At 36.8% G+C, this 16,933-nt stretch overlaps 1 protein-coding gene across 3 annotated transcripts in view; it reads right to left on the bottom strand.

The window, feature by feature from the left end:
- LOC149552253 (AMP-dependent synthetase and ligase family protein) overlaps positions 1-16,933 on the bottom strand; it is a 329,479-nt gene that overhangs the window by 202,192 nt on the left and 110,354 nt on the right. For all 3 annotated transcript variants that reach the window (XR_016352887.1, XM_089787778.1, XM_089787779.1), the window contains exons 5-6: positions 9,941-10,741; positions 8,708-9,498 (exon numbers count right to left, since the gene is read on the bottom strand). Coding sequence is in view for 2 of the 3 variants with exons in the window: in XM_089787778.1 (XP_089643904.1) it covers positions 8,708-9,498; positions 9,941-10,741 (1,592 nt within the window). In the remaining variant the exon portion in view is untranslated. The remainder of the gene's footprint in view (positions 1-8,707; positions 9,499-9,940; positions 10,742-16,933) is intronic.

The raw sequence follows: 16,933 nt of genomic DNA on the forward strand, positions 1-16,933 counted from the left end.
CCTTTGGCAATCTTGACCTGAAATCTTGCGTGCATCTCCGTAGATGGACCTCTTCGTATCACTAGAGAGTTTATGAAGTTTAGAGCAGCTCCACTATCGAGCATCACCATAACCCTTTATCTTTGAAGGGTTCCCCGTACACGAAATACTGTACACCTTGGGCTACTAGCTAAGGCAATAGTTCCTCAACGATGTACCAATGCTACAATTCTTTTCGTACGGTTCACACTAACCATTTTTGGTGTCCTCGTGGGGTTGGCTGTCTTTAGTGGGTATCTTGTTCATCCTCATCATCAGACACAACCTCAATGTAGTGGATCTTTCCTTTCCCAAGGCATCTGTGTCTAGGTTCCCATGGCCCTTTGCAATTGAAACATAGTTTCTTCCTTCGGAGCTCTTGTTTGGTAGCTTCGTCTAACGACATCTTGCTCAACGAAGGTTTATTATCTTTGTCCCTCGGAAACATTGACGGTTTGGAATGTAACCTTGAGAGAATGATGCCGACGATGATGCCATACTCCGTGCTTTCTTTTTGGCCTCCGACAGGGTGGCAGGATTGAACCCCTTTATCCAACCCTTTAGTGGTTATGTTCACCTGTCCATGAAGATCACTATCCGTCTTCTTTCAAAAATGTCCATGACTAAATCAAAGAGCTTATGAAACTCTGCAATGTACTGGTCAACCGATCCAGTTTGCCTTAGTTGTGCCAAATCTTTGAAATTGAGTTCTGGATTTTTACCATGAAGTCAATCTATCAATCTCTTAGTGAATTTCGCATAGGTATTTATTTGATCATGCCCCAGTGTGATGGTGTCATGATGCCACCATTCATGCACAATAGTGTAACGTCGCAAATTTAATTGCTTATTCTTTTGGCATAAGATTTAGCTAGAAGTAAGCATTGGCCTTCATTACCCATGCGTGCGCAGATATGGATCTAAATCCATGAAATGGAGACAATTTTACTTAACTTCTTCCTAAGATCAGCGTTAAAAAAATCCTTGGTTTCTACTTCCAAAATATCTTTCTCAGATCTGCGTAGTCTTTGTAAGATATATCTTCCTCAAAATTCGCATTCTTCCAATCTTCTCTCAGTTGTTCTTGAACCTCCTCAAAAGTTGGTTGCTTTCATCCCTGCAGTACCCCCGTCCGTGGGGGAAAAGACGACATGTAAGGTCGTTAATGTGCAGGATGAGAATTTTCTTTACCTGACACAGAGTCCGCGTTGTGACTATTCTGTTCAACGGATACTTTATTGTTTGTCAATTTCTTGAGAGTTTCTTCCATGAGTTGCTGAGTATCATTGATTTGTGCCTGATTCCTCACAAGTTCTCTTAGCAATGCCACGAGTTTGGCCGTTGTGGCTTTTGGTTCTACCGCCATTCTATCAACCAAATGGATTCTCCTCTTCCGGCTAGAAATTCTCATTCACTGTTCACAGGCTAGGAGGATCAAAGCTCTAATACCATTGTAATGTCTCGTTCCCTAGGTGACCACGGAAGTATTTTCCCCGTGTGAAATGCACTATTAAAACACCAATCCTGTCAGTCCCTATGTATGTACAATGAGGGAGGAGAAGTGGCCATACAGTCTCAAGGAGGCAGGTCGTACGGTAGGATGAACATGTAATGGTCATACTGTTATAAGAAGGGATGTCATCAAGTCAAAGGGATACAGTTGTACGATGAAGGTGAGGGATGGTGTATGGTGGTGGAGTTGGTAACCGTGCGGGAGGGAGGAATGAGGGCGTACGTTAGGGGGCTAACTAGGTCGTATAGTGCTGAGATGGTTGTACGGTATACTAATGATGACCATACGTGGGGTAAAAGTCTAAGGCCGTACGGTATGTTGGGAAAGCAATGCCTGAAGGGAGGGGCCGTACGAGTGATGCACTGAGTTGAAGGAAAATGGACAAGAGTGGACGAATGGTGTAACAACAGAGAGTTTAAATGCAAATAAATGAAGAGATTGAATTACCCAATACATACAACAGAGAATTGATCAAATAAAACACGGTGTTTTCTCCAATTTGCAATATGATAGTATTCTGATTTACCAGATCTAAGCAAAGTATTACAGGCGATGGAATTGGGTAAGGGTTGAATCCCACCGAAACTGCGAGAGCCAAGTAGGGAAGGTCTTCCGCTTCTGAAATGGCAGACAACAAAGAACTCCAACAGGAATTTGTAGTATAGAGAAATAATCCAAAATGCATACCTAATGACTACCTACAAGCTGTGCTTAAATACCCGTCGGGGAAAACTTTCCGAGGGTGTACAAAAATTGCCGACAGAAACACAAACTACAAAAACAAAACAAAAATGGGTCCGAGATATATTAAATCAATCGGCCCATTAACAATAGTTTGATTAATGATTTAATTTATAATGGGAACATTACAACGCATGACTCTTCGCATGACACATGTCTCTTCAAATAATATTATCTCAAATATTATCATAAATATATTCTCCAACTATTGACACAATATTATCCCTTTTCCAACATATGGCAAAATCATAAATAAAGATCTCTATCATAGCTACAATCTTCAACACAAAGCAAGGCCTTCTAAACATCATTATCAGCCTATGAGGACATTGTGATAAGCTAAACCACTAAAAATTGATGCTCACAAAAATGGGGAGATTATAGTGATCTTACAGAGAGTAGGTGAAAAGTTAATAAAGTCACTTCATTAAAATTTCCCTAAATTAAAATTAATTTAAAAGTGGCAAAAATACAAAGATAAAGAAAAAGAAAAATTAAGAAGCAAAGCGAAGGGAAGGCCAAGAGTCTCTGCAGTGAGCTATAAAAGAACAATGAGAGGTTCATTCAAGCATGTTTGATTTATTAATTTCCTTTCGAAGAACTCTTGGAGCTTCTTGTTTATCATTTAGTTTCTTGAGAACGGAAACTATGTGGACTACTCACAATATGGACAAAAACCCAATTCAAGTTGGAGTTATCAAACAGGAATTTTGCCGAGGGCTTAATAGAAAAATTATTAAGTCTCTTTGAGAGACAAATTTGCTAAAATTTGAGTGCGTATGTATCTTGATAACAATAGCAGCTTGTTGCGTGGTAATGTTAGTTTTTTTTTAAGGCTATTGCTTGGTGTGAAGAAAATAAAGTTAATTGTTACTGTGTTGAATATTTCAATTCAATTTTTGTTATCATCAGGGCTTGGGAGTAACAAGGATAAATAAGTCACAATATGGAGGTTTGATTCTTTAATGTTATTGGTGTAACATTAATGTTACTAAATTGAATAAACTTTGACTGCTAGCTCGATGTTGGGAGTAAAAGATTTGGTTCCATTAATAATCAAATATGGTACTGTTGTTGGAAAATAATATCTGCCTAGAAATGAACAGTCAGCTGCTTCATGTTCCTGTTGACATTGCCAAAGATTGGTTTGAACTTTGAGATTCTTCTTCAGCAGCTATCTTCAGATATTAACATGACTATCGCTGAAGTGAATCAAGGTTGTTTCAAGCACCAAATATGCACATATCTTTCTGATTCTGAGTCAGGAGTATATTTCCTACCAAGCTCTTAATGTGAAGACCACTGCAAGGAGCAAACCATAAGCCCTGCATACGGCCCTGGAATGGTGCAGATAAACTCCAAATGGTGGTTATTGAACTGGATCAACAAGCTACTCTCACATGGGCCCTGCAATAAGCTATGACTCTGTGGAATGAACTCCAACTCCTGCTCCCTACGTCCTTGCAAATGAAACTTAAGCATTAAAGAGGGTGCATTAAATTCAGTGAAGCTATATTGAATCCAGTTGTCCCAATGACTCTAGCCCAGCTCTTCCCGAAGGTTGTATCTTCCAATCTTTCACTTGTGATGAAGTGCAAGGTTGATGGAATTTGGTGAAAGTGCTCCTGTCGAACGTTTTCAATCAAAAGGTCAATTTCAAATATTCTTGTGGGAGGTGGAAAAAAACAGTTACTGACAGGCATTCAAGTATTCCAGTGATTTATAACTAGAATTGTCTTATGATTTTATGCCCCTTGAGTAGTAGCTGTGAAAATCTAGAGCACTGCAGCTTCTTTATCAAACAATCCCATATATATATATATATATATCTGAGCATTGTTTAAAAATTAAAACTATTTCAGAGGGTCAAAGATCTGAACTACTATTGTTATATTCAACAACAATCATCATATATAAATAATTTGCATTGAGGACAGCAATAAAATGTATTTCAGATTGTTATCAATCTACCGGACACCTTCAAATTAGACTTGCAAAATATGTTTGGTATATTTCAGTTCTGGGAGGTCGTGAGGGAGTTTGTTGATGGTCTCTGCATATACTTGAAACTTCTTTCCTGTTGCATTGAATCTGAAGTTGTAGAGCTCATCCAGGTCAGACTTTGACTGTAAAAATCTCGTGTATTGAACTGTTACATATAATTCTCAATATTATGTAAATTGGACCTCATTGTATTTGGTGCAAAGTAATATTAATCTCAGGGCTGTAAACTGATAAGGCTTCAGGTCATTCTCAGTTAAAAAAAGAAGGCATATGTGCCTATTTAAAGTCGATAAGTACCATTACTCTTTATGCAAGGTTGAGTTCCAGAACAAGCAGCTTGTTGAAGCTCTTTCCTTAGAGTTAAAATAAGATACTTTATTGCAGTCCAACAAGAGGGTCCAGGGGACTATAAAAACAAGGAAGGAGAAAGCCTAGAGAACTCTTGTAATATTTTAAGTTACCAGTTTGAGTTCGATTTGAAGTATGAGTTTGAAGAACAGGTTTGCCGCTATGGTAAAACTTTGGAAAGGGTTTGGGTTCATTTGGGTTCTTTCATACAAAAACATGTTAAAATTTAGAATAATTTTTTTTTTTTTTTTTTTTAAATTATATATATATATATATGAAGCCTAGAAGCATGAGTGGAATGTCACATAGTATCATAAAATCATATGATTTATACAACAAAATCACCATAAGCTTTAAAATTAAAACTTGTAATCATAGCATCATGAATCGCGATCATACCATCATATATTTAAATCAAAGTAACAAGAATCGAACAGATCGGAATCAGCAATGCCGAATAGAATCATGAATCGGCCATGAATTGGAATCGAATCGGTAATGAATCGGAAAATTAAAAAAACCCTTGAAATTTAGTAACTTATTTCATAAACCCTTTATTGCTGATTCAATTCACTGATTCACAAAAAATCGTTTGGCTTGAATCGAATCGTTGAATTGTGTGAATCGCATGAATCGCCGTGATTCTCGGAACTATGATTTAAATATTTCAAGTTCAACATCCAAAATTCAAAAAACTATAATTAAATCATTACAGAAAGTTCAGTATCATTGTTTCCAGTTCAACTAATGGATTAAATTTTGCAATGCTGTCATGTTAAAGTTGCAGTTTTGGTTATCGGAAGTTGGTAGTAAGTTGAGCAGTTGGGAATGCTTGTAAATGCATAAATATGTAGTCCAAACTTCAATGCACAGGTTGGAGAAGGAAGAAATAGCTGGTTAGGCCTCTTGACACTGTGTTTTTCACACATTGCAGTCTGATTTCTTGCTTTTCTACAGATTGTACCTTCATTTAATGTTTTGCACCTGTTTGAGGATGTTAGAACAGTGAATTAATTTTCCATTGCATTTGATTTAATTCGATTCAAAATATCCTACATGCACACCACAAATGAGAATTGGAAACCAATATAAGCCTTTCACTTACACTTTTTAGGGTTAAGAATGTGAAAACAATATAAAATTTGCAAAAAAAGACACTTTTGGCCGTCTGCAGAGCCCAGTTCAATCTTGGTTCAATCTAGGCAAGCCGAATTTGCCCAGGTTCATCCATCAGAGACACAAGTTCGAACTTGGATCCCAAATATCAAACCCTGACCGGACCACTGAGTGACCTGTTCCCGGACCAGGTACCAGTTCGAACTCAGGCCTGGTCCAGACGGGGTTTGGGCATACCAGGGTAACTAGGAATATTTTCATATAAAATGTTATTACCCCTTATATAACTAGCTGGCTATGATCATTTTATCTGTTCTGCCTTCCATGTTATAATTCCTTCCAACAATAAACATAGTAAATTGCAAAATCAGAAGTTACCTCATTTGCCTGCATGCAAACTGTTTGTTAAAATGTTTGATGTTGAAAAGTGCTGAACATGATGAGATTTCAGAGAGTGTGCCAACTGTCTAACATATTTAATCATCTGAGATAGCTGGCTATGATCATTTCATCTGTTCAGCCCTCCATTCTTAAATTTAGTCCAACAATAAACATAGTACATTGCAAAATCAGAAGTTACCTCATTTGCCTGCATGCTCACTGTCTATTCAAATGTTTAATGGTGAAAAGCGCTGAACCTGATGAGATTTCAGAGAGTATGCAAACCATTACATGTATTTAATCATCTAAGATTAGCTGGTTATAATCATTTCATCTGTTGAGCCTTCCATGTTAAAATTCAGTCCAACAATAAACATAGTACATTGCAAAATCAGAAGTTGCCTCATTTGGCTACATGCAAACTGTTTGTTAAAATGTATAATGGTGAAAAGTGCTGAACATGATGAGATTTCAGAGAGTATGCAAACTGTTTTGCATATTTCCTGCACAATTAATCTATTGGAAAGTGAAAAGGAATTGTACAACTTTTTGGTGGTAAATTGGGTAGGTTATTACATGGAACAATTTTATGTATGTAGTGCTTTCGAGCATTGACAATTTCCACTCTTCTTCCCCATGCAAACTATCTTTTGCTAGAGAGAGGCAGCATCTTGAATATTTCAAATTGACCCCTAATATAGGAGCAATATACATTACACTATTTTTACTGCAACATAATTGTGTAGAAAGAATGAACTGTCTTATAGCCTTACTAGCCAAAGAGGCGTCCTTCAAATAATTCATCCATGCAAGAAAATCATGTAAACACCTTCTAGTATCCTGTTTCATTTAAGTTTTACAAAAAATACCAAAAGCCAAAAGTAAATCACAGCTAATCAAACCTATCCATTCCCAATTTAAATGCTCCTCCAGAAAATCATGATTCACCAAATTGTCTCTAAGCAATGTTTTCATAATTGCTATCAAAGTGAAATATTTGGAATCATAGTCTGATGAAAGATGTCCAGATTTCAAATGGGCATAAGTTTCATAATGAATTCTCATATAGGGCCCAGTTGCTACCAAATTACGTTATCCCAACATGAAATTGAAAATGTATTGGGATATGTAAATAAATTGTTTAAACTTTAGACCATATATGCAATACTCCCTGAGTACTCGCCCAGCAATAAAAACAAGTGATTTTGCTGTTAACTGGCCACAAAAAATCATAGGTTGTTTGTGAAAAACTCACCAAATTTTTGGCAAGTTTTTGCAAAAAAATTGGCAGCAGAGAATACAATGCCTAGGATGCAGAAAATGCCATTTTTATCCCATTGTGACTGATTTATTTTGCTCTTCCAATGGAAAAACACCCTCCCAACCTTTGATGAGATCATTTGCAGAAATTTTGCACCAAGGAGTGAAGATTTATAATTCATCTAGTTGTAAGTGCAATTGGAGCTTGTTCAAGGCCATCCACACAAAAAAGAGGAATAAGTTAGCTAAGAAAAGCCTCAATGACCTTGTCTCTGTTCAATATAATCTTCAAGTATGCACAAGGAAGGTAGAGAAAATACCATGTTGTCCAACTGTTGGGATGATATAGGCCTTTATAGTGATTGGGAAGTGCAGAAGTAGCCTCCATTGTTTATCAAGGATGATATTTATGATTTGGAGATGCAGGCTATGCAGGAGGAGACGGGTGGATTTAATTTCACATTCAATGACATTGAGGAGGAGGAGGTTGAGGATGATGAGTAGTCATTGATAGTGCCAGCAGCATCTACATCCAGGATGGAGGCTGAGCCATACCCTATCATGCCAAGCGAGGAGGCACAGCCAAAACAGACTCCTAAACCAGACCCTCTAGTTCTACCTCTCCCCTAGTTCTACTTCTCCCCTAGTTTTAACTAGAGCTGAGAAGAGGAAGATGTAAAATGTTTTGATGTTATCTACATTTAGTTTCAGAAAAACAATTTGCTATTAAAATTTTGCTCCAAACTATCTAGCTACCAACCATCAACATTCCACATGAGGATGTCATTTCGTACCCAATTTGCATTTAAAATCAATTAAATATATCTAAACTGGTCTTGTTTCTTTTATGTACTCATTTCTTGAATCGGTGGATGCATCTACTGACTGAATTTTGGAAAAAAAATGCATTTCTAATCAGATTTAAGCAAATTTTGAAGTTGTCAAGTTTTTGCGTAGTATTTTTTCTGGACTTGGAGAGTTTTTGCTTTGGCAAGTTTTTCAACTATGGTTTAGACTAAAACAAAGGCTTGCTCTTTAAAATTTACTTCTCCCATATTCCACGGATAAACTAACTGGTTCCAACTTGAGCTGTAAGAATGTGATTTATATGCAAGAATGGTTAACTACAGCTTCTACTTTATTTACTATTTATATTATGCAATGCTAATTTTTCATTTTGCAGCTACAATATATTGGATATGGTTATGTACTGAGAAGCAAAGCACACAAACAAGAAAAAAGGAGGGCATCTTCATAAAAAGCTAAAGCAATCTGCACCAAGATGTATCAAATACCGGTGTAAAGAATAACTATGCAAGGTACTACCTCAATGCATCAATGCAGTAAAATTTGCTTGCGTGAGAGCCAATAAATATATAGCAATTTCCATCCCATATCACGACCAAAGGTGATGCATCAACACAGGAATGCAGCAAAACTTTCCACAGTGGGCATATATTAGCCGAAATTTGATTTCTGAAAACTACTTGTGAGTTTTGAAGGATTAAAGTACTGTCAAATCCTCCCTGAGATATAATTTTGTTACATCTACTGAATGCCACTCCTCGTGGTAAATTAAGACTAGAAATCCAATTTCCCAAACCACTTTCAATTTCATTTCGCAGTTGCTGATGTATAGAACATTGCTTTTTTTTAGGTCTGCAAACAACATCATTAAGACTTAGATCATCTCCCGGTAATTTAATTTTCACAGGGTTGCATGCATGTGCCTTTATGGAAACTCTTTCAGCTACATGCACAAGGGAACCAAAGGAATCAATATTTTTATATCTGGTGTCAATAGAGCTGTAAGTTTCAGGAACAATCAGATTGTCAAAATGTTGATTTGGTCTACCCTTGGTATCTTTTACTTTTCCATACGTACTCCTTTCTGGTAGAAGTCTTGGAATGGGATCAAGGCTTCTAATGCTTTCCAGCAATTCAGGAACCTGCAGGATGGCATTATGAATCTTTATAGGACTTGGATGCTTGTAAATAAAGTGCATATCAACTCCCAATGTATGAGCAATGTGTGCTGCAGATATTGAAGTCCCACCAAGTAAAAATAAATCATCAGAATCAAAAATTTCCTCAACCATAAGAACTCTTCTAAACACCTGCATTTGAGAGAAAATGTAAGATTCATAAGAGAATGGATGGAAGATTGAGCCAAAGAAAATAAAACTAATGCTATAAACATACTGTTTCACTCATCATGTAGCATATATTAGATGAGGAATGTGTCAGAAATTACAAAGAGTGGCCCATGAATTGAGCCATTGGATAATGATTAGAGTGAGATAAATCATAACATCATCCTCAACACATGTTAATTAATGATTCCTCTCTATGAACCGGAATTCTCATGAAGCTAATATTGTGTCTCTAAAAAGCTAAAGAAGGCCCTGCAAAGAATGAATCGTACAATATAATCTCTCACAATCATTAAAACAAAATGTTCCTCTGACAACAATGGATATATGTACAAGTGAACTTTGAATTAAGCATAAAAGGTATAAACTGAGGGTAATATTTAAAAAGAAGAATTGCAAAACAAACCTCTTTAATAATTTGGATATCTTTCTCATCCAAATATTCTCCAGAATACTCTTTTCTTGTTTCCTGAAAAATGGATTGAGTTTGAGACAATGCTTCATAATTTACCTTTCCAGAAGGTAAGAGCGGTAATGCTGCAATAAAGTGAAATCTACAAGGAATCATTGCAGTTGGTAGCCTCTGCTCCAACCAGTTTCTCAATGACTCACACATATATTTTCTAGCATCCATATTCCAAAGATCATGCGTATTCTGATTTTGGTTACCACCATAGAGACATGATTGATCAACTTCTTTCAAGATGACATATGCTACAATATAATTATTATTGTTTTTACAGTAATGAAAGGAAACAGCAGCATCTGCTACATGAGGATGTTTTCTCATATTGTATTCTACTTCTTCCAAAGCAACCCTCTGCCCATTGACTTTGACCATGCGGTCTTTTCTTCCAATAAAAACATAATTGCCATCATCAAGCTTTCTTGCAAAGTCACCAGTTCTGAAGTATATACCACCATTAACATCATTGTTTGAAACAAAGTCGCAGATTCCACAAGAGACATTCAAATTAATAAATTTTGAGGCATTGGCCAATGCAGCATTCAAATATTTTATTGCGAGGCATTTACCTCCAACCAGCATTTCTCCTTCCCTATTGGACAATGCCAAAGAGTCATTTTCTTCAGCCAACAAAAGCTCACAACCCAAAATCGGCTTACCAATGGGAACAGTGACCAGTGACACCTCTTCTAAAATTTTTGGCAATGCTTTGCAATCAAAGTATGCACAGTCTCCTGATACCTGTGACAGTCAAATAAGAAAGCCCTTGGTTTAAAAAGAAAATCTCAAACTCAACATATATACTATAGTTGAGATTCATGTGTCTATATAGTACATACGAAAACACACACACACACTTGTTATTGACTTCTATATATAAAAACAAATAGGCACAATTTGTGTATGCAAAGTTGCAAACAATCAATGTGTGTGTGTGTGTGTTAATATATAGACACATTGTCATGTCACCTTTTTGTTTAATCACAATATTTTATAATTTTCGTAAAGAAAATTAAATTGCCCAAATAGCTTTATTTTATAAATAACTCCAACTTATATTTTATTAGTTCCTTCCATCAAACTATAGGCAAGTAACTGAGTTTAACTAGTGATTGATAATTACTGATTTAAAAACTCAAATCAATGAGATTTTTCTTTATTCAAAAGCATATTAATCTTTATTAAAGTACACAAGTGAAATTTTTAACAAAACATAATTAAAACTTTAATTTTGTAAAATATTGTTGGCTAATAAACTTGATCCAATATGGGCAATTTTTTCACTTTGCATTCGACAAGGATGTTTTAACGGAATGGTCATTGGAGGACTTCGCCAAGGAGGATTACGGGTCGGATGAGGACAGGTGCCGAGATTCCCTAAGGACTATGAAGTCTGTGTTGAAGAAGGGACACGATGTGGCAATTCAGGCCCTGACTCGGTGGAGGGAGTGGCATTTGATCAGAGCATATATCTGTGGGATCTGTCCTCGACGATTTCAGACTTGTTTTGTAGACAGGGGTTGGCCGGCGATGGAGACAGCTGAGATGTTGGCAGATTGGGCTACTGAGCCGGAGTTGGGACCCAATGACACCCCTCTGATGAAGCTAGCACATGAGATTGTGGGATTGTACAAGGATGTTTACTATGGTCGTCGGCGTGCAGAGGCAGACAGGATTGCAGCAGAGAGATCATTGGCAGCTGAGAGTGAGGCTAGAAAGAAACTCGCCACCAACTTGGCCGACCAGCAAGTAGCATGGGCCGCAGAGCGAGCGGCACTACTGGCAGATATGGCAGCAGCAGTGCAAGAGAGGGACGTGGCTAGGCAAGGTACAGAGGCGGCGGTCCGAGATAAGGATGCAGCTGAGCACGAGATGCAGTTAGCTAGGAGGCAGGCTATGAATGCGGCGCTTCTTCTAAAGGAGGCCGTCGAGGTTAATTCTCAGATTCAGACAGATCTCCGCATCAAGACAGAGCAGGTGTATGAGTTACGTCACCAGCAGCACACTTCTGGGACGCCCCCTTCTCTCTAGTATTTCTTCTGTTGTCTGTAAGTTGTCTCCTAATTTTGTTAGTCGTCAAGAGACGACTGTTCTTTTTGGGGGGAATGGTGTCAGCCGACTGGATAGTCCCGGCGATGTTTCTGTAGCCGACGGATTGACTGTCGTCGATGTTTTGTATTTTGTAGCCGACGAGTAAATAGTTTGTAGCGGACATAATGATTGTGGCCGATGGACCCCTTCGGGAAGGTTCGGCGGATAGTATTTATATCTCGTCCGGGATCATTGTAAATCATCTTTTATCACTCATTATTATGAAGCATAATGTATGTCTAGCATATGTGAATATAATTCTGCTGTTCTGTTCCATTGACTGTATGCGTTGATTTCTTTACCAGTACGGTAAACATTTGTCATGCCCCCTCCCCAATAGGATCTATTAATAAATAAAAAATTAATAATTGAAATATTAATAATAAATTACAACATAATTTATTATTAATATAATAATGAAAGAAATAATGTATAATCTATATATTATGATCTGTGTCATAATAATAAATTAAAATAATCAAAATAAATAATTTATAATTATCTAAATTATAGTAATATATTAATAATACTATAATATTATTATTAATAAAAATATATATAATAGAAACTGAGTGGATAGTAATAAAATATAACCACATAAAGCTGACTGGCGAACAACAAATAAATGGTTAAATACCATAACCAATATCATAACCGATAAGGACAAATGCTACCACATAAATCAATGGAAACAATATTATCACAGTGACAGTGCTATAAAATATCATTAAATATTATCCCAGAGATGGTGCTATAAAATATCGTTAAGTATTGGAAAGACAGTGATTAAGAAGGAAGTATTGATATGAGTGAGATGGAGGTTTGTGGAGTCCTAATCACAACAGATACATTAAGAGCTGACTAGCACAGCTAATAATAAGAAAGTGGTGAACGCTTGAAGGAATAGAGGAGATTCATTTAAAAGGTTGCCTTGTCTCTTATCTTTGATAGAATGGTGATTGGGATAATAAGAGATAACTAATCATCACAAAAGAATATAATTGAGGCCAGTAAGAGATATGACCCTTGAATCAAATGGACGTGACTGATCAGTTAGAGAGACATAAAAGGAGAATTGGTTCCATCCTTTTGAGGCATCGGACATCAGACATTTTATCACTACCTTACCCTTTATAGTTTCTGTTGATTATAGTGACATTCAGAAAATATAAAGATAGGATGTAAGCAGCAATGGAGGAGGATATTCCATTACAAATGACAACTCCTGCTCAATAAGAATGGCAGATTGGAATAATAGAAACTCTACCAATGAAAATACAGAGCTGAGAGTTATCATGTTCTTGGAGATGACAATTGAGTATAATAGATCCTATTACAATAAGATAGAGTTGTAAAGTTTTGCTAAGTTTATATCAGACTTATAGAATGAATTTTGTTTTCAGAACCTTACTGATCCAATATAAATATGTTGCAGATTTTAATCTTCAATTTTGATCAAGGCAATATATGGCAGAACTTTTACATATGTATGTCCAAGACTTCAGAAATGATGGAATGCTTCTAATTGCTGAACTGAATTGATACTCATATCTTGCTTGTTATTAACTGATTTCTACATCAACAATAATGAGTTCCGTTGAATATATATATCATATGAATAGTTACATTGGGGGCTGAATGGGCATGTTCTAATTAGAGACATGACCATTCACCATTGCATCTAATCATATGTTAGTTAACATATAACGAATGCTAACGGTGGTTGGTATATATAATCACCAATTCAATGCTGTGCATTGCCTGCACATGGAACTTGGTAATGCTAATTCAGTATCAGTACTTACAAACAGGCCGATAATCTTTCAAGGATCCACATCAGCAATCATGCCAATAATGCCATAAAATCTGTGAACTTGTATCAACTGAATTATATATAAATGCATCAGACATATTCAGATTTCGATTTCAGAATATCATCGAGTATATATGAAGACTGATATGTATATATACATATCAATATGTAAATCATATTGGTATGTGTATATCCTATATATATATATACAGTTATTTGAAGTATTTGTCTGAACAAAGCTATATGATTTAACAAGAGTGATTAAAATAATCTTTAAAATTTATCATGACATGCATAGGAATGTCAGACATGCATGTAAGCAATGATTATTACCCAGAAATAATACGCAGTGTCTCATTCATCATTCAAATATATGCGTTGATATTCATAGAGGATGCTCGGATGAGGTACAGAATATTATAATCGCATATGGGAAGTGATATTTGGAACCACTGAACAGCCTGGCAATCACCCTTTATATAACAGAGAAGATACAGGGATTACAAAGGAGGATTATTGATTAAGCATCTGAATCAGCTTATGGAGATGTAGTAGGCAACAAACATAGATAACAGTGATATTTAATGAGAGGTAATAGCAGAAATATTAAGTCAGTTGTGCAGAGGCAGCGCCTTCAATATGGGACGTGAAGTTGCATCCAAAATAAAAGGAATTCATCCAGGCGAAGCACATTGAGAACATTATATCTCATAGACACTCAGATTTTGATCTGCACAGTTCAGTGAGGATCTGACTGGCAAAATATGTTGTGAATATATGATTACAGAGCAAAAGCATTCCCTATAAAGTATAGACCGAGAAATCTATCAATATAAATATCAAAGAAGGATTCGGGTCATCACCAATTAGTTCCCATTCTCATTTCAGAAATTATATCAAAATTAATAGTTGGAGAAATAATTTCAAAGTTCACACACAATTATTATTAAGATAATTACTAGACCATTGGATTGAGTTTACAAATAATCATCTATCTGCCAAGCCAATCACATGATTATAAGAGAGAGCAAGGACAACGATCTATCAGGATAAAGATGTGAAAATATATTTAATAATATAATATATAAGAAGATTGTATCCTTGCATTCCCAAGTCTCGCGGATTAAATTCCCTAAGACTTGTAACATTACACAGCAAGAAATCCATTACATCATACAACCCAAACCCAAAATTCATAAATATAATTGTTAGATTGTGAAGATAGACGAAAGCTTAGAAGGGATCATAGAAGGGGCATTACAATTTTTAATAATAAGATCATTACAATTTTTAATAATAAGATCAAAGAAATATTAAAGTAAAATAAAGGAAAAAGAAGGTGAAAAGCCATGGGAAAAAAATTTGAAAGGCAAAGCTGCTCTTTGAGAGGGATATGCCTGTTGAGATATTATTTCTTGAAAAACCAGAAGATTTTCCCTTTTTGCTCGAGGGTAGAAACCCTTTGGTTTCGGACTCATGGATGTAAAACCACATACTGTGTGGAGCAATCTTATGCAAGAATTTTCAATGCACTACAAGGCCTCTGAAATGGGGATGTAAACCCGCATTCTATGTGGAGCAATCTTATTCAAGGATTGAAAATGCACTGCAAGGCCTCTGAAATGGGGATGTGAGCCTCAGTTTCATAGTGATTCCATTCAAACATAACGTTCAATGTTGAATTTAATCAATTTGAGGATTTCAATTATTGGGTGCCTTCACTTCACATTTCACAGGTGAAATCACAATTTATTTCCAATAGTATTTGCAAGCAGCTTTAATATATTTATTTCCATATTCGTGATCATATGGGTGACTTGATAATTGTGGAGACATCTCAAATATTGGAATTGAAATAAAAGTGAATTGAAGATATAATTATTCATATATGACTCTCCATGTCTCCAAGAAATGTTTTAATAGGGAAAGTGACCAAATATGATCTGGCTGCAGAAAAAGATTCACCAATGATGTAATTGTTAGCCGACTGGATGGTTCCGGCCGTATTTTGTATTCTGTAGCCGACGGTCCGGCGATGTTTCTGTATTCTGTAGCCAACGGTCCGGTGGTATTTTGTATTATGTAGTCGACGGATTGACTGTCGTCGGTGTTTTGTATTTTGTAACCGACGGGTAAATAGTTTGTAGCGGATGTAATGTTGTGGCCGACGGACTCCTTCGGGAAGGTTCAGCGGTAGTATTTATATCCTGTCTGGGATCATTATAAAGCATCATTCATCTACTATTGCGAATATAATTCTGCTGTTCGTGTTCTATTGTCTGTATGCGTTCATTTTCTTTACTTGTACGGTAAACATTTGGCGCCATTGCCTTATGAATCTGGAAGGTGGAAAGAATGAAGACTAATGCCAAATTAGCTTAACAAGGATCGGAATAAGGCGAAGGGAAAAGACTTCCGCAGGGAAACAGAGACATAAAGAAGAGTTCTTGTTCTGCCAGAAGGAGAAGAATTTCTATGTGCAGAGGGATTTGTGGTGGATTGTAGAGGAAGCAGTAAAAAAAAAAAAAAACGACGACAGAATCAAGTTGTTTAGAATGAGTGACAGATGATGCCAAAGGGAAGGGGACGCATCCGTGGTTGCCAGAAAGAGTGCAGAATCGGCAGATAATGACAGAAATGGTGTGTTTCGTGCATTTCTGTGTGGGTTGCGAAGTGTTAATTTGGTCTTGGCGGTGAGGGGCGCTGCCCCTCGACCCCGCCAGGGGCATTGCCCCCTGGACCCCCAGTCGTTGCAGATATCATTCGTGGGAGTCTGACCAATTCAAAAGAGTTGAAGTTGCTGCAGGCATGGATTGTTTGTGTACCAAAGGCAGTGGGAGCAGGTGTTGGCTGTGAGGCTGTCTTGGTGGATGCGTAGAGAGCTCGAGAGGAGCTAATCATCTAGTTGGAGGCAGTGCAGCGACACTTCGCTCAGGGTACCGAGGAATTGAAAACAGAGAAAGCAGCACAGGTGGCTATCAAGGTCAGCTTGAGGAGACAGTGTTGTGTTAGCAGAGGCTACAGGCACG

This window comes from Cupressus sempervirens, chromosome 6, assembly GCF_028749045.1.
Source record: "Cupressus sempervirens isolate cs-2001-9-10 chromosome 6, ASM2874904v1, whole genome shotgun sequence".
In the NCBI taxonomy this organism is placed as follows: domain Eukaryota; kingdom Viridiplantae; phylum Streptophyta; class Pinopsida; order Cupressales; family Cupressaceae; genus Cupressus; species Cupressus sempervirens.